This window comes from Camellia sinensis, chromosome 3, assembly GCF_055761805.1.
Source record: "Camellia sinensis isolate YWXY chromosome 3, ASM5576180v1, whole genome shotgun sequence".
NCBI classification, from domain to species: Eukaryota; Viridiplantae; Streptophyta; class Magnoliopsida; order Ericales; family Theaceae; genus Camellia; species Camellia sinensis.
In genome coordinates, this window is record NC_138963.1 from 162,592,867 (window position 1) to 162,611,513 (window position 18,647).

Here is an 18,647-nt window from a genome sequence, read left to right on the forward strand (position 1 = left end):
GGGGATGGATTCATTTTGAATGTTGTGATTGTGTTTTCTTTCGTACAGTGATGAATACTTGTGATTGGATGAAAATTTGGTAAATTGTGCATAAGTCCGGGTAAGAATCGGTCTTGATGTTGTTATATTGTGTTGGTACCCGCGCAGGGAGTGAAGGTGCCCAATTGCCTTGTCCTGAGATTATCGCCGGACGAATGTGGAAAAATATTGTTGGGTGTCCACTGGTACAGCCGTATTGTTCCCGGTAAAAGTGGAAAAATGGATGATTTTGGGCGCCCACTTCCTGCTGTATAATAGTCGGTAAATGTAGGGATGGTTTTGAACAAAAAATGATTTAAGTATGAAATTGTGTACTCTTACAAGGGACTTATGGTATATTTCTCTTTCTGATGTGAATAGTGGTTTGGTGTGAGATGGTAAGGTGACTTCAAAATTATTTTGAATTTAATAACCTAATTAGCTATGTTTTCTTATTAACCACTAATTTGGTTTTACTTATAATGGTGTCATGAACTTATTCAAATGATTAGATGCTTGGTTAAATGTATTCCTACTGGGCATATAGCTCAACCCTATTTAAATTTTTAGGACATGATGATGCACTGCCACCGTGATGATTTGAAGTAAGTGGTTGCTCAGTTGGGGTTAACAGCTTGAAGATACTTTACTGTCAAGACAATGAGTTTTGGGTCAAGACTTTTAAACGTGTTTTTGTTGTTGCCTTGTATGGCCTTAAGGCTTTTTCCCTTTTGTAATGTCATCTAGTTCATTGCACTTGGAGATGAATTCAAAGTATCTTGGAAATGTAAACTTGAAATTGTAATATCTTAATGCTTAGTTCAATGAGAAAGATGACTTTTGGTATTTTGGTATGCTTTGTCGTGGTGTACTTGTGTATGATATAGTAGGGCGTTACAGAGAGAATAGAGAAAAATAGAGAGAGAAGTGTGGGTCCCCCTTCACACGGTCCGTTCAATGTCATTAAGGGTGGATTGGGGGTGCTCAATTAGAACTCCCGAAAATTTTTCAAAAAACAATTGTAAAACTAGCCTTTATAAACTTTGTATGAGCATCTCCAAGAGACTCTTTAAATGAGGCATGTTAGGTATTATAGCTACCATTATCATATTTTAGTCACTCCAATGGAATAGCTATTACAATAACTAATTTAACAAAATTCTTCATGGCTAGCTACATTTGAAGAGTCTTGGAAGTCTCTTTAAACAGTTTGCATGTATAGATAAGTAAAATAAATAGTAGCATTGGAGTATATAGATAAAAAAAAAAAGCTGACACCCCCAGAGGTTTGATCTAATTACATTTCATCCCCTGACGTTTTGAAAATTACATTATCACCCATGTGGTTAATAGTCTCATTTCACAAACCCCCTACTTATATAAAAGGCAACAACTCCTAATAGAAAAACAAAAAAAAATTATATTTAAAAATAAATAAATAAATAAAGGAAAGGAAAGGGAAAAAAAACAGAGGAAGTAAAGCAAAGCAAAGCAAGAAAAGAGAGAATGTATGAGTTCAATATTTTCATTTCGTCTAAATAATTATAATGACAGGGGGTTAATGTAATTTTCCAAACGTCAGGGGTGATTTGTATTAAACTCAAACCTGAAGGGGTGTAAGTGTAATTTACCCGAAAAAGAATTACGCAAAATGAAGAATTATCTTTTTTTTTATATTTTAGTTAATAAAAAATAAAAAGTATGATTAAAGTTACTCTTAAACTATTGAGGCATTGTCTGTCTCAAAACATCTAATTCAAATACTATTTGGAAAGAGCTTAAAAAATTGCTTTTGGCTTATTTGTCTTGAACTGAAAAAGAAAAATAAACTTTTTCATTAACTAAAATAGTAGTATTTTTTTTTTTTTTTTTTTTTTGCAATTATCATAACACATCAAAGTTTTTGTAAATTCTGGAAAACAAAAAAATAAAATAAAATAAAAACTAAAAAATTAATTATGAAACGGAAAATATTTGGTGGCCACAAATTATGTGGCTCAAATGGCCCGAAAATGCCAAAACGACGTTTTGGCATTTTCGAAGTTGTTTTGTACCCAAAACGACGTCGTTTTGAAATTTTCGGGCCATTTGAGCCACAGAATTTGTGGCCACCAATCATTGCCGTTATGAAACTCAACATAAATGGTTGTAGAAGTTGAAAAACAAGGAACAATAACATTTACGACCAGAAGATCTTTTTCCCTAAGCACTAGTCAAAAAATGTGGTACAGGTTTGGAAAAGGGAGCAAGAAAATGAAGGGGAGAGAGAGAGAGAGAGAGAAAGAAGGATGGCCAAAAAAGAAGCAGGGGGTGGGGGTATAAACTAAGTAGGAAAGAAATTCAGCATTCGTTTAGGATGTGGATTGACTTTTTAGTTATTTTAATTTGGAGTAAAAAAGTCTCGTTTGGGATGGACTTTTTAGTTTTTTTTAACTTTTGTGAGATAAAAAATGAAATGATTATAGTTTGAATGTAACATTTTATCTTATTGACTTTTTAGTTTATTTTATCTTCTTATGACTAAAATAATCAGAAAAATCCCTACTGGTGAAAGGTTAGATTCCTGTTAAAACAACTACACAGAGAGACAGAGTGCTCCTCTACTGGTAGGAACTGATGTTTCAGACTTCCACCTCTCTCTCTCTCTCTGTTTTTTTTTTTTTTTTTTTTTTTGATCAACAAATGTTAGCTGTTAGTTGTTAGATTAGCACTTATAAGAGAAAATATTTCCACCATTGGCAAAGCACTTAAGTGCTTGCACTCCCTTAATTCAACTTTCCCTAAGGGAAATTAAACCCATGACCTCCTTGGTCCCAAGGAAGGCATGCTGACCAACTATCACATTTGCAATGAAAAAAATACTTGAAACACTTAGGGCTTGTTTGGTTTATTTTTGGGAGAGTTGTTTTTGAAAAAAAATCTGGGGAGTGAGTTTAGAAATTTTTTTGGTTTGTTTGGTTGTATATTTTGAAAGTAGTTTTGGAGTTTGGGAGTTTGGGATGATTTAATATTTTGTTGTAAAGAAAAAGTGATTGAAAATGAGAGAAGAGAGAGAAAAAGTGATTGATTGATGTGTAAGAGAGAGAAAGTGATTTTGAAATTTTTTTGAGAAAAACCACAAACCAAACAAAATTTTGAAAAAAAATTTCAAAAATAACTCTCCCAAAAACAAACCAAACAAGCGCTTAATTTGTCACCTCTAATGATATGTTTGATAAGTATTAAAATTATAAGAGGAGAGCACTCCAAATATTATATATATCGCTGCACGGCTGGGAAAACACCAGAGGCAAAGGAGGACTCACCCACTTGATTTGGAGTTAATCAGTTGAGGTGATATCAGACTCACAGATCCCACTGCTTTGTTTTCATGTGTTTTTATTTTATTATATCATTATTATATTTTAGTTTTCCAATTTCAATTTGATTTTGCGCAATTGGTTCTTGTATATTTTTCAACGTCTCTCGCATCACTGGAACCCTTTTTTGATTTTAAAAGTGATATGTTTTTGGTAACTATATACTCAAATCAAGGGTCGGTCAGCTGCTATTTGAAAATTTTATATATATCAAACTGAATTAATGCCGCAGCACCTTGTGTATTAAACTGAATGCTTGTCTACCTTGTACTACTACTACTGTTTTGCAGGCGGCGGCATCATGGCAAACAATGTGTTTGGCAACCCCATCACCAATGAAACTCTGGAGGCTATGCCAGAATATTATCAAAAAAAAATAACGCCTAGAGACAGAGCACATGTGGCTATGCTTATGAAAAATGCAGAAAATAAGGATCACAATGCTCGCAATCATGTTGAGAGTCGTAAAAAGGATTTCGGTGATGGAATCTCCGCACTCTGCGTGATTTACAATGCTACTGGGGACGCTTTAAAGTTTATTACTACCCACGATTATCACGGCCACATTTATGCCGACCCATACCCAACAATAATTCAAAATGGCCAGTGGGCTGCTTTTTTGCATGTCAAACCCTCTATGATTACTGCTGGATCAAGTGCAGGTGTTGTGTATCGTGGCAAGAACCAATCTGGTGAACAACATGACTGGATGTTGGCTTGGTCTATCCCATATATTGGTGACAACCATGTAAGTAAAACGTTTACTGATTTGTCTTCACATTCATGGCATTGCTTCCTCCCTCGTGGATTCTCACCTATTCTATTGGCTATTCATTTATTTATGGAGTATGGATTTCCTGGAGAGTGCTGTCACGACGGTTCGTGTCGATATTTTGAATCATTTTTTGTGTTGAGTCTTCTGTGTATATTATTTATAAAAGACAAAAAAAAGAAGAAGAAATAGGTTGATCTAATAATTAATCATATTCAATTTATCTTATTTGTCACGAGCGTGCACGCACGCACGCACAAATAAAAATAAAAAATGAATGGTCTTTTTCAAAAACACACTTGCTATTTATTTTTTTCATAGACATATATAATAAATTGAACAAGTTACAATTATATAATTGACCTAATTTTTTGAAGATATACACAAAGGATCCAACAAAATGAACGATTTAAATCATCAAAATAGGACTCATAGTAGACTCCACGAGCTCAAACGGTTTGCTGCAGTCCAAATAATGCACTCTTATTTATAATAGTTTATCATCTCCCATTATTTTTTACTTCAATGGTACCAACTTTGAGCTTTTTTCACATGATTTAAACCGTTCAATTTTTTGCACCCGTCCAGCACGTTATATATTTATGCAACAAATTAAGTTTGGCCGATCATTGTTAGCCCATTGACCAATTATATCACATTTGTACTAAAAAAAGATGTTAAATCATCCAACTTAAAATCCATTGACAATGAATGGATAAATCCTTACACTATATTAAGTGAGATTAGGTGCTTAGATTAGTAATATGGGATAAAACCTTTTTTTTAAATAAAAAATAAATAAAATTGAACGGCGTGTATAAATTTAAAATAAACTAAAATACAAATATGGTCCAGTCATAAAACTATCAAGGTTCGATCAAGCACATTTACCGCAAAGACATTCTATTCATCTTGACTAAAAAAATTAAAAGTTTGGGAACATTTCTAAAGGATCGTGGATGGGCCCATTATAAATTGTGGGAGAGAAAAAATTAACAAAGAGGATCCTAATCCATTTTTAATAAAATGTTTGACAAAAATATATAAATTATCCGCAATTCTTCTTTAAAAGAGGTGTATTTTGTTTAATCTCAAAACCTTTTAGGTAGACCCAAAAGTCTTACACGCCTTTCTTTTTATTTTTATTATTATTATTTTTTATCCTTCTCTTTCTGATATCCGACGACCGGTGACAACACATTTCTTCCTCTCTTTCACTTCTTAATATACACTCACTGACGATTGGCGAACACCATCGATGGGGGTTTCACCGGCAACAACCGACCACCGACTCCTTACTTCGATCTGCTCAAATCTAAGTTTCCGGTGAATGGGATAAATAGATGAGTTTCCAACAAATGACATAGACTAGATATGCGCAGATTCAGCCATATCTAAACTAAAAATAATTGTCGGAGTACAATCCTCTCTCTATATCTGCTCGTCTCCTTCAATCTATCAGTTTTTCTACTTTTTCTACTGCACACTTCTCTTTTCCTGTTTTAATAAAGAAAATTTTTAAATTCTAAACAATTTTTTTTTTCAAGTTTTAGTTACAGACGGTGAAAACTGTAAAATTTTCCAATTTCAGTTATTTTTTTTGTGTTGAAATGAATTATGTTTTAAAACTGTAAAATTTGTGCAATTTCATAACATGCTTTTACTACAAAATTTTGCAGTTTCATAATATGTTTTTCAATTTGATTAATAAAGAGAAATGTTTAATAGAATCATACTTTAAAATTGTAACAATTTTACAATTGCTTTTCAAATTCATCAATATAGGATATTATTTCCTTAAATTCTACAAAAAATGAAAAATAACTTATATATTTTTTTTCATTATTGTTGTTTCTTCTTGTTATATTTCTTTTTCTTTTCAATATTTAACACATTTTACAATATTTGTTTGCTCTACTTTCCCTATTTTTTTTATCCCCTAGTAATATTTTGGACATTCCAGTGAGTTTCCAGCGATGTTCTTGATGTTCAGTGACGTTGTGGGCATTCTAGCGACTTGCAATGACGTTCAAAATACTCCGACGACTTCCTGGTGATGTTGAACATTTTGGCAAGCCTTTGATGACCGTCTGACGAAAGTCTAATGGCGCTAGGATATAACATCTTTAAAAAAATTAAAAAAAAGAAGATTTTTTTGATAATAATTAAAATATGTACGACTAATTGGTGCAACTGTTTTGTTTTGAGAGCAGATGGATTTTGAACTTTGTAAGTATCCCAACAAAAAACTATTCATGTGATGTGATGTAATGTGCAGGCCTATACTGAGATTCGTGGAGCTGATCACTACAAGGAGTCTAACAACCGTTGGGGTACAGTATCTGATAAAATGGGAAATGCTGGTTTAACTCACGAGGATAATTGGTATCAGTGTGTATCATATGCCTCAATTGGTAACAACACTTCGCCCATGTTTGAGGGGATAATGACCCTAGAAGGTGCCTAGGTATAGGCAGGTGCATTTGCATTGTTGCGATGGTCAGTGAGTCAAATACTCCTACGTATGGAATAAATAAGGCTCTCACACATGAATATGTAATAATGACCAGTTTATATATTTTATATTTTGTGGGTGAATAAATATTCTCTATCTTAAATGACTGCTAGTGAATGTAAACATTTACATTGTGTTTCGTTAGGGGATTTAGAAAGGCAGAATGAAAAGAAAAAGGTAAGTGAAATATAAATAAAATATATCTACATGTCATGATCTAAACTCGCCCCTAAAAGTTTGGTCCATGACCGGCCCGTACTTAGGCCTTAAAACAAAATTTCAAAATAATATTTATCCAAATACAGGGCCTTAAGCAGAAGCAGATATGAAAAATAATAACAGAACGTCCATTGAGCAGTGCTTAAATGCCAGGATCTTAAACATTACATCACATATACAAATATCACATACACAATTCATGTATATACAATCCAAGTCGTATAGGTTTCGGCAAAAGTTCACAACCCAAAATTTACATATGAACCTAACGCGCAACAAAAGCCACCCAAAAACTCGACAAAACATGTGACATCGAAGAATCAGACAAAAAGCTTCAATTGTGCAGGCTTAACACAACAAACCCAGCAAAAAAGACTCATGAAGTTGACCTAGGGCTGTCCTCCAAACTGATCACCTACATAAACATATAAAAACGAAGTGACCAAGGCTCAATGAATAATAATAATGCAAAGAGGTTTGGGAAAATATGCATATGTCTTGGAGAATATTTATTCAATGTTTACATGTCCTCTTCATCATATTTCAAAACGACCTCGGGCCCAATATAATACATAACGGCCCTGGGCCCAACATAATACAAAACGGCCTCAGGCCCAACATAATACAAAACGGCCTTAGGCCCATCTTATATAACGGAAACAAAACGACCTTAGGTCCATTTCATATGCCATTGCTCACACTTGTATCGTTGCTCAGTCGTTTCCATTCACCTAAATTTAATTAACGTATGTCACACACAAACAAAAATGCATAAATCATAGGACCATTTATCCCAAATATGCCATTCACAATCATAATGTATAAACCATAGTATAATTTATCTCGAACGTGCTAAGTACAATCAATGGCAATTATGAACCATATACTATCTCAATGGTAAATCACAAGTTATAGTAAATCATGTGTTCTCAAAGGATTTGCTTCATGCTTGTTTAGGCTGTGATAATTGCATTTGCAGGGTTACAAACTTCCATTTCTTTTCAATTTCCCAAGTACTAAATGTGCTTTTGCAAACATTACATTTGTTCCCAACTATGAATTTTCTAATGAATTGGTTTAAGTGTGAGGATCTACTGACATCATATGCAAATACTGAGAAAGTGGCTTTCCCTGAGATGTTAGTATAATAATAATAATAATAATAATAATAATAATATTATTATTATTATTATTATTATTATTATTATACAAAATTGTGTGTGGTGCACTAGTCAACAAGCCTTCAAAGGACAGCTCGGGAAACCAAAACACTGAATGGTGCTGAAAATGCAGCCTTCATGTCAAGAACCAGTGGCCTGGTGCTAATATTTGGCATATGTTGACGCCCATTTGTGTAATGGTTATATGGTGTGAATTAATAAATCTTGTATGCTTTTAAGTTTTGCAAAGGTCACTTGGATGTTGCTCATGTTTGTTCTTGCTTCTTTTGTTTGTATTTGACATGATCACAAACCATTAAAAAAACTAGAAAGACAACACTCTATGAATGCTGTTGGGGCAAATTCAGGCTCAATGAAAGGTGTATGACTTAATTTTGGGGTGTATTGTGCTTGTATACTTGCATCTTTTGGGATGTGATTTATGGAATGTTGTATTTATGTGTTTCTTTAGAATGAAGTTACATAATCTATAGAGAAGATTTGTTTCTTTACTTGGGATGTTGATATGCTGTTTTGTTTGGGCTACTGTTGCTAATATGCTGTGCTGATGAACAGATGTTTGGATTAGGTAGTCTTAGGAAATTTGGATAACAATGATTAAGAAAAATAGTTGATTATTCTGTGATGTACTGATGAACAGATGTTGATATGTCGTGCTATGATGTCTAGTGCAATTGATAACAATGATTAAGAAAAAAAGTTGATTATTTTGTGTTGTGCTGATGAACAGATGTTGATATGTTATGTTGTGCTGTTTAGTTCAATTGATAACAATGATTAAGAAATTTGGATAGAAATTGAAAGCAAAATAGTTCATTGGAAATGAAATGGAAAATTTTAAATTACATGTCAACTTCTTAATCATTTTGTGAAGAAGGAGTTTATAGCGATCCCGGTTGTCCCTTTACTGTTCTGTTGTATTTCGGACTCGGTTCCGTGGAGTTGGTAGTTGTATCTATCTTGTTGTCATCCTTTAATTCCATTTGTTTGAGTTTTAGGATGTGTTGGGCATGTTTCGAGCAGGTGGGTTGAACCTAGGTCTAAAATCTTGTTGCCAAGTTTTTGGTCGTTCCGCTCGAGCGGGCCTTGTTGCGCTTGAGCGAAGATTGCACGCTCCCAGTATTTTGGTGCTCTGCAGAATTGCTACAAGCATGTTTTTCACGCTCGAGCGGGTTTCTTTACGCTCGAGCGGGTACTCTGGCGCTCGAGCGGGTAGTACTTTTTGGTGTAAGTTCTGGGAGGGGAAAATCTATGCTCGAGCGGACTGGTTTTCGCGCTCGAGCGAACGTACTTTATTCTTGTGTCTTGGCGCTCGAGCGGTCCTTCTTGCGCTCGAGCGTACCTAGTTTTTTGTTCTTGACACTCAAGCGTTGTGTTCTCCGCTCGAGCGGGAATGTCGTATATCAGTTGACAGCTGGACATTTTAAAATCACTTTTTACATTCTCTCCCCCTCTCTTACTTTCTAAAAAGACATTTTGACAGTTCCTCTCTCTAGAAACTCCCTTCTCTCTAAGGTTTGATCTAGTTAAAGTGTTTCATTTTCCTTCGGCCTTTGTTAGAGTTGGGTTGATCGTCGAGGGCTACGTTTTGATCCGAGTATATTGAGTTTTGGAGCACGTTGAGTTTCTTCATCTTCTTTCCTTGAGCTCCGAATTTGAGGTAGGGATTCCTACTCACAACTATGGGTTTTGACCTAGATTTTTGGGCATTTTGTTAAATGGTTGATTTTGGGACTTAGGGTTTCAAAAAGGTATAAATGGGGTTTTTGTTATTTTGATTCTAAAATGTGTATTATGAGTTTCAAAATAATGATATTGTTGTTGGTTGTTGATATATAGACCATTGGGTCAATATTGGGAAATGAGGTAGAAAACCCTAATTGGTTGTATAAATTAATTGGTATGATTAATTTGGAAAAATTCGTGGTTATATGGAATTGAGTTGGACATAATGAAATTGACTAATTATATAGTAGAATAGTGGAGTTGGATTTGTTAATCGCTCACTTTTGAAAAATATTGATATTTTATCTGTTGGAGCTTTTATTATCTGTTTAGAAATAATTGCTTGGACTACCGGTGGAGGGTAGTTTTGATTGTTGTAGACAATGTATGATGATTAGGCAAACTAAAACTAATCAATTGGATATGTCATAGAGTGTGACGGTTGATAGAATACATTAATGTTATGTATTGATTGATTGTGTATATGACCTATGTGTATATACGTTGTGTATATGGGAGGAGATAGGGGATGTACTCCACGGTTTAGGGGAAGATAGGAGATGGACCTCTAAACCGGATGTTGTTTGGGAGGAGATAGGGGATGGACTCCACTGACACAGCTCATATGCTTGTCAGTTAATGTGTTGATACAGCTTATATGCTAATCTATGAAAGTGTTGATACAGCTCTTATGCTTATCTCTGGAAGTGTTGATATAGCTAATATGCATATCTGTTGAAATGTGGATACAACTTGTATGCTTATCTGTTGAAATGTTGATACAACTAGTATGTTTGTCTATTGCAAAATGGGAAATGTCTAATATGAGTCACTGTCTCATATAAGTGGTCGGCCAGGTTCTGAGCCATTGATGTAAATTGTGAAATTGATAAGAAATGGAAACTGAAATGAAACATGAACATAGCGGTCATGAAATGGAAATGGATTATGAATTGATTTATGGAACTTGAACATTTATCAATTGCTAATGTCTTAGTTATTGCCCATACTGTGTTTAGCATATTTCTACTGGGCGTTGGCTCACCCTATATGGGACATTATTTTCAGGTACAGGTAGTATGCCACCTCCAAGGACATAGCTTGGATGATGATGAGAGTTGAAGACTCTTTTGTTTATTTTGTTTGTATTACATGTATATCAAGCCAAGGGCTTATTTTGTATAGAGTTAGTACTCTTCTTTTGTGTAACCAGGTGTTGACTTGGAAAGCTGTAAGCCCATAGGGCATTTGCTTTTGTTGTTAACATGTAATACAGTTGTAAGAATTACTCTGATGAATATAAATGGTTGGTTTCTTTTATATAATTGCATGTCTAGTGATGAGTTTTATGTATTATTTTGAGGGCGTTACAACTTGGTATCAGAGCGTACCGGGTTCGAATACTTTGGGTACGTGGGAAGTGATTAGGATCACAATAGGTTTGTCTCGCTTGATAGAGACTTAGATGTAGTGTTATGCGCTTATATGATAACATGTTTATGTGACTATGTGGGTATGGAATGTAGTTTCTGGGATGTTGATTGGATCCTTGGGTTTCTGGGAGTCTTGTTGGAAAAGCACTTGATCAATGCTGTTTCTAATCAGAACTCTAGTAACGCCTCGAGACTATCATTATCCAGAAATGAAATTCGTAATTGCTTATGTGATTAAGTGCTTACGTGGAGTGAATTACAGTTGTCCATGCATTAGGACGTGAGTGTTATAGCTTCGGCACATTTGTGAATGTGCTAACGGTCTTGGTTTCCTTTATTAGGATGTCAGGACGAGGACGTAGTAGGCGAGGCAGGCGTGGTAGGCAGGAGATGCCTCTATCGGACGATATTCCGGCACAGCAGGAGGGAGTTGGTCAGGCCAATGTGGTCGAGCCAGCAGGTCAGCAGGCTATGAGTGCCTTGGCCCGAGAGATAGCAGAGCTTTGGGTATTCTCAGAGCGGGGAATCAGGATCAGGCCGACGTAGCTGAGGCAGGGCCTTCCTTCTGGAAGAGGGAATTCTTCCGGTCAAATCCGGACGAGTTTGTTGGGGATCCGAAAGAGCCACTTAAGGCTAACGAGTGGTTGAAACAGATGGAGAAGACGTTCGAGATGCTTGGCATCGAGGACAGGGCTTTAAAGGTGACCTTGGCATCCTTCCAACTGAAGGGAGATGCAGGTCAGTGGTGGAAATACGAGAAGGGCAGTGTTTGTGGTGCATGGGAGGCGTTTGTAAATGCCTTTCAGGTGAAGTTTTTATCTTCAGCTGCTAGGGAGAAGCTGAGGGAGCAGTTTTGCCAGCTTAAACAACAAGGCTTGTCAATGGCCGAGTTTGAGGCTACTTTTATTAGTCTGTCCAGGTTTGCACCTGAACTCGTGGCGTCCGAGGAACGCCGTTGCTTAGAGTTTGAGCGGAAGTTGAAGCGTGGACTCAAGTTGAGGGTTGGAGGGTCCTTTATTCGAGAGTATAGACGTCTGGTGGATGCTGATGCTCATATGGAGATAATGATGCAAGAGGGGGATGAAGGGCAGAGAGGCTCCAAGAGGAGCCAAGATGGTCAGGGTGACGGCAGGAGATAGAGGGGTTCTAACCCTCAGCAGTCTCAGGGTGGTTTGTCTAGATCGACCTTTCCAGTGCCGAGTGCGGGCTCTGGGAGAGGTAGTCAGGGAGACTTGACTTGTTTTGCGTGTGGCCAACTGGGTCACAAGTCTTCGGTTTGCCTGCAGAAGGGAGGGGGTCAGCGAGCTGCTTCTTCTTCAGCTGGACCTCAGGGCCAGAGTCAGGGCAGGGGCCAGCCTTTGTCTTGCTATCAGTGTGGTCAGCCTGGGCACCTGAAGAGGTATTGCCCACAGTTGAGTGCTACTTCAGGAGCGTCTGGTTCTAGGCAGACGCAGAGTTATCAGCCAGCTCAGTCTGTGCAGGCCTCGAGGGCTAATTCGGGAGCTTTGTCATCCCAGTCAGTGCAGCAGTCTTTTGCTCCTAGAGGTGAGCAGGTGGATCAGGGGCCTACAGGGCGCGTGTATGCTGTTACCGCGCAGGATCTTGTACCTGCTCCGTCAGTAGTGAGAGGTACCTTTCAATTTTGCAACTCAGTTGCTAGTGTATTGATTGATACGGGTGCGTCCCATTCTTTTGTGTCTGATGCATTTGCATCTGTTTTGGAATTGGAGTTGGCATAGTTAGCATCTCCTATATGTGTAGTATCGCCTGTTGGTGGTGAGTTGATCTTGAAGCAAGGTGTTAGAGGTTGTGATATAGAGGTCGCCGACTATAGGCTTCCTTTTCCTTTTGTTGTCATGCCCATGAAGAGCTTTGATGTTATTTTGGGTATGGACTGGCTATCGTTATACCGGGCTGTTATTGATTGCTACCGCCAGAGGGTCACAATTTGTACCTTGAGCGGGGAGTGTTTCCATTTCTTGGGGGATCGGGTTGGTAGTGTGTTGCCACCGATGTATGATCCGCGAGGGCGGAATAAGCTTAGTGGTCTACTTGCCAGCTTTATGAGTGGTGTGTGTGATGAGACCCAGATCGTATTGCCGAGGGTGGTTTGTGAGTATTCGGATGTTTTTCCCGAGGATCTCGTTAGTTTACCACCCCACCGAGAGATAGAGTTCTCTATTGATTTAGTGTCCGGCACAGCGCCGATTTCTATGGCACCTTATCGTTTTGCCCCAGCCGAGTTGAGTGAGTTGAAGATTCAACTCCAGGAATTGCTAGATAAGGGTTTTGTTCGCCCTAGTGTTTCGCCATGGGGAGCACCGGCCCTCTTTGCTAAAAAGAAAGATGGTTCCTTGAGATTGTGTATCGACTACCGAAAGTTGAATCGGGCTACAGTTAAGAATAAATACCCTATGCCCCGTATAGATGATTTGTTTGACCAGTTGAAGGGTTCCCGTTTTTTCTCTAAGATAGACTTGAGATCGGGTTACCACCAGCTGAGGGTCAGGGAGGAGGATATTCCTAAGACGGCATTCCGTACGCGGTATGGCCATTATGAGTTTCTGGTGATGCCATTCGGGCTTACCAATGCACCGGCAGTCTTTATAGACTTGATGAACCGGATCTTCCGGGAATCCTTAGATCGATTTGTGGTCGTTTTCGTGGACGACATTCTTATCTGTTCGCCTTCTAAGGAGGAGCACGAGAAACACTTGAGAGTAGTGCTTGAATTGCTTAGAGCCCATAGGCTGTATGCCAAGTTTGGGAAGTGTGAGTTCTAGCTAGGAGATGTCAAATTCTTAGGCCATGTGGTATCCGGGGAATGGGTGTCTGTTGATACATCCAAGGTAGAGGCAGTGCAAGATTGGGCACAGCCTAAAAGTGTGTTTGAGATCCGTAGTTTTCTGGGATTAGCTGGGTATTACCGTCGGTTTGTGAAAGATTTCTCCTGGCTAGCTTCGCCATTGACAAGATTGACGCGAAAGGGGTCAAGTTTGTGTGGAGTGAGACTTGCGAAAAGTCGTTCCAAGAGTTGAAGGTTAGATTGACCACCGCTCCGGTTTTGATTATTCCAGAGAGAGGGTTGGGTTATGCGGTTTATTGTGATGCCTCACGAGAGGGTTTGGGTTGTGTGTTGATGCAAGAGGGGAAGTGGTAGCTTATGGCTCACGTCAGTTGAAAATACACGAGAAGAATTACCCTACACACGACTTAGAGTTAGCAGCAGTGATCTTCGCCTTGAAGATTTTGAGGCACTACCTTTATGGTGAGAGGTTCAAGGTGTTCTCGGACCACAAAAGTTTGAAGTATCTGTTTACACAGAGAGACTTGAATTTGAGGCAGAGAAGGTGGATGGAGTTCATTGAGGACTATGATTTTGAGTTGCACTATCACCCGGGAAAGGCCAATGTTGTGGCCGATGCCCTTAGTAGGAAATCCATTAGTGATGTAGCTTGTATAGCCATCCGGGAATGGGAGATGTTGGGTACACTTGGCGAGTTTGATTTGCTACTGGGCAAATCTATTGAGGCTGCGGCCTTGTTTTCTGTTGTTGCGCAGCCTACACTTGTCACACGAGTGTTAGAGGCATAGAGAGGTGACCTTGAGGTAGAGTCCCTCCAAGAGAAGATCTCCAGTAGAAAGGTTGAGAAGGGTTTGACGGTGTATCCCGACCAGAGTGTGAGATACCGAGACTGTTTGTTTGTGCCGGAGTCTTGCCGAGAGGAAGTACTCCGAGAGTTCCATCATTCACGCCTTGCGGCGCATCCGGGAGGCACTAAAATGTATCAGGATTTGGGTCGCCAGTTTTGGTGGCGGGGTATGAAAAGAGATGTGGCTGTTTTCGTATCGAAGTGCCTTACTTGCCAGCAAGTGAAGGCCGAGGATCAGAGGCCAGCGGGTTTACTGCAACCCTTGCCTATTGCCGAGTGGAAGTGGAAGCATGTCACTATGGACTTCGTTGTAGGTCTTCCGAGGACTCAGCGGGGTAGTGATGCCATTTGGGTGGTTGTAGACTGGTTGATTAAGTCGGTGCACTTCATTCCTATGCGCGTGAGAGATTCGGTAGATCATCTCGCCGACTTGTGTATTCGGGACATAGTGAGATTGCACGGGGTCCCAGTGACGATCATCTCAGATAGAGATCCTCGTTTTACTGCTAGGTTGTGGCAGAGTTTGCAGAGTGCCTTGGGTACTAAGTTGACCTTTAGTACGGCTTATCATCTTCAGACTGACGGGCAGTCTGAGCGTACTATCCAGATCCTTGAGGATATGCTTCGAGGTTGTGTCCTTGACTTTAGTGGGACGTGGGAAAGGCACTTGCCCTTGGTGGAGTTTGCCTACAACAACAGTTTTCAGTCTAGCATCGGTATGGCATTGTTTGAGGCCTTGTATGGCCGACCGTGTAGGTCTCCAGTGTGTTGGGCCGAGGTGGGTGATGCACCTTTGTTGGGTCCGGAGTTGGTTAGGGAGACGACAGAGAAAGTTGAGCTTATCCGTAGGAGGCTTGTTACAGCCCAGAGTCGCCAAAAGAGTTATGCCGACCGTAGGAGGAGGCCTTTGGCGTTTGAGATAGGTGATCATGTCTTCTTGAAAATATCACCTAGGTGAGGTTTGATGAGGTTTGGGAAAAGTGGGAAGTTATCCCCTCGATTTATCGGTCCCTTTGAGATCCTTGAGAGGATTGGGGAGGTCGCTTATCGTTTAGCTTTACCACCGCAGTTGTCTAGAGTGCATGACGTGTTTCATGTGAGTATGCTTCGGAAGTATGAGCCGGATCCGTTCCATGTATTGGATTGGACCGACTTAGAGGTTGATGAGGATGCCTCGTATGGGGAGAGACCAGTTCGGGTCTTGGATAGGCGGGATCAAGTCCTGCGTGGCAAGACCATTCCTTTGGTAAAGGTTTTGTGGAAACATCATGGAGTGGAGGAAGCCACTTGGGAACGTGAGTTGGAAGTCCGCGAGAAATATCCGGACTTGTTTGTTGATGTGTAACCATGTATTGGTAATTTTGTAATATCGTTGAACTTTAAGAACATTATATGTGTCTTAAGTTGTAAAACATTGTGAATGCTTTGGTTAATGGAAATTTGTTATAACATTGCATATGTTCAATGTATTGTGGAAACGCAGGCATGATATTAATGTTGCATGTATTATGGAATTATGAAAAATGAGTTGAAATTGGTAAATTTCAAAGAAATGCATGTTAATAATGCAGGTTGCTATGTGTAATGTGAAATGCCTCTTGAAAGAGATGGGGTTGACCGGTAATGGGTCGGATTGTTTAATATTATGTTGTAGCATTGTTGAGAATGGAGAAAACCTGTTTTTGAAAAAAAAAAAAAAAAAACTTGTTTTTAATTTCGGGGACGAAATCCTTTAAGGGGGAGAGGTTATAGCGATCCCGGTTATCCCTTTACTGTTCTGTTGTATTCCGAGCTCGGTTCCGTGGAGTTGGTAGTTGTATCTATCTTGTTGTCGTCCTTTAATTCCATTTGTTTGAGTTTTAGGATGTGTTGGGCATGTTTCGAACAGGTGGGTTGAACCTTGGTCTAAAATCTTGTTGCCAGGTTTTTGATCGTTCAGCTCGAGTGGGCCTTGTTGCGCTCGAGCGGAGATTGCACGCTCCCAGTATTTTGGTGCTTTGCAGAATTTCTGCAAGCATGTTTTTCACACTCGAGCAGGTTTCTTTACGCCCGAGCGGTGGCGCTCGAGCGGGTAGTACTTTTGGGTGTAAGTTCTGCGAGGGGGAAATCTACGCTCGAGCGAACTGGTTTTCACGCTCGAGTGGACGTACTTTATGCTTGTGTCTTGGCACTCAAGCGGTCCTTCTTGCACTCGAGCGTACCTAGTTTTTTGTTCTTGACGCTCGAGCGTTGTGTTCTCCGCTCGAGCGAGAATGTCGTATATCAGTTGGTAGCTGGGCATTTTAAAATCACTTTTTACATTCTCTCCCTCTCTCTTACTTTCTAAAAAGACATTTTGAGAGTTCCTCCCTCTAGAAACTCCCTTCTCTCTAGGGTTTGATCTAGTTAGAGTGTTTCATTTTCCTTCGGCCTTTGTAAGAGTTGGGTTGATCGTCGAGGGCTACGTTTTGATCCGAGTATATTGAGTTTTGGAGCACGTTGAGTTTCTTCATCTTCTTTCCTTGAGCTCCGAATTTGAGGTAGGGATTCCTACTCACAACTATGGGTTTTGACCTAAATTTTTGGGCATTTTGTTAAATGGTTGATTTTGGGACTTAGGGTTTCAAAAAGGTATAAATGGGGTTTTTGTTATTTTGATTCTAAAAATGTGTATTATGAGTTTCAAAATAATGATATTGTTGTTGGTTGTTGATATATAGACCATTGGGTCAATATTGGGAAATAGGGTAGAAAACACTAATTGGTTGTATAAATTAATTGGTATAATTAATTTGGGAAAAATTGTGGTTATATGGAATTGAGTTGGACATAATGAAATTGACTCATTATATAGTAGAATAGTGGAGTTGCATTTGTTAATCGCTCACTTTTGAAAAACATTGATATTTTATCTGTTGGAGCTTTTATTATCTGTTTAGAAATAATTGCTTGGACTACCGGTGGAGGGTAATTTTGATTGTTGTAGACAATGCATGATGATTAGGCAAACTAAAACTAATCAATTGGATATGTCATAGAGTATGACGGTTGATAGAATACATTAACGTTATGTATTGATTGATTATGTATATGACCTATGTATATATATGTTGTGTGTATGGGAGGAGATAGGGGATATACTCCATGGTTTAGGGGAAGATAGGGGATGAACCTCTAAACCGGATGTTGTTTGGACCGAGATAGGGGATGGACTCCATTGACACAGCTCATATGCTTGTCAGTTAATGTGTTGATACAGCTTATATGCTTATCTATGGAAGTGTTGATACAACTCTTATGTTTATCTTTGGAAGTGTTGATATAGCTAATATGCATATCTATTGAAATGTAGATACAACTTGTATGCTTATCTGTTGAAATGTTGATACAACTAGTATGTTTGTCTATTGCAAAATAGGAAATGTCTAATATGAGTCACTGTCTCATATAAGTGGTCGGCCAGGTTCTGAGCCGTTGATGTAAATTGTGAAATTGATAAGAAATGGAAACTGAAATGAAACATGAACATAGCGGTCATGAAATGGAAATGGATTATGAATTGATTTATGGAACTTGAACATTTATCAATTACTAATGTCTTAGTTATTGCCCATACTGTGTTTAGCATATTTCTACTGGGCATTGGCTCACCCTATATGGGACATTATTTTCAGGTACAGGTAGTATGCCACCTCCAAGGACATAGCTTGGATGATGATGAGAGTTGAAGACTCTTTTATTTATTTTGTTTGTATTACATGTATATCAAGCCAAGGGCTTATTTTGTATAGAG

General features: G+C 38.7%; 1 protein-coding gene across 1 annotated transcript; it reads left to right on the forward strand.

The window, feature by feature from the left end:
* Positions 1 to 3,228: 3,228 nt before the first annotated feature.
* LOC114288207 (23 kDa jasmonate-induced protein) lies at positions 3,229 to 6,767 on the forward strand. Its single transcript, XM_028231693.2, has 3 exons — positions 3,229 to 3,351; positions 3,668 to 4,125; positions 6,428 to 6,767. Exons 2-3 carry the CDS (start codon positions 3,679 to 3,681, stop codon positions 6,614 to 6,616), a joined length of 636 nt encoding a protein of 211 aa, XP_028087494.2. The 5' UTR covers positions 3,229 to 3,351; positions 3,668 to 3,678; the 3' UTR covers positions 6,617 to 6,767.
* The last annotated feature ends 11,880 nt before the right edge of the window (positions 6,768 to 18,647 follow it).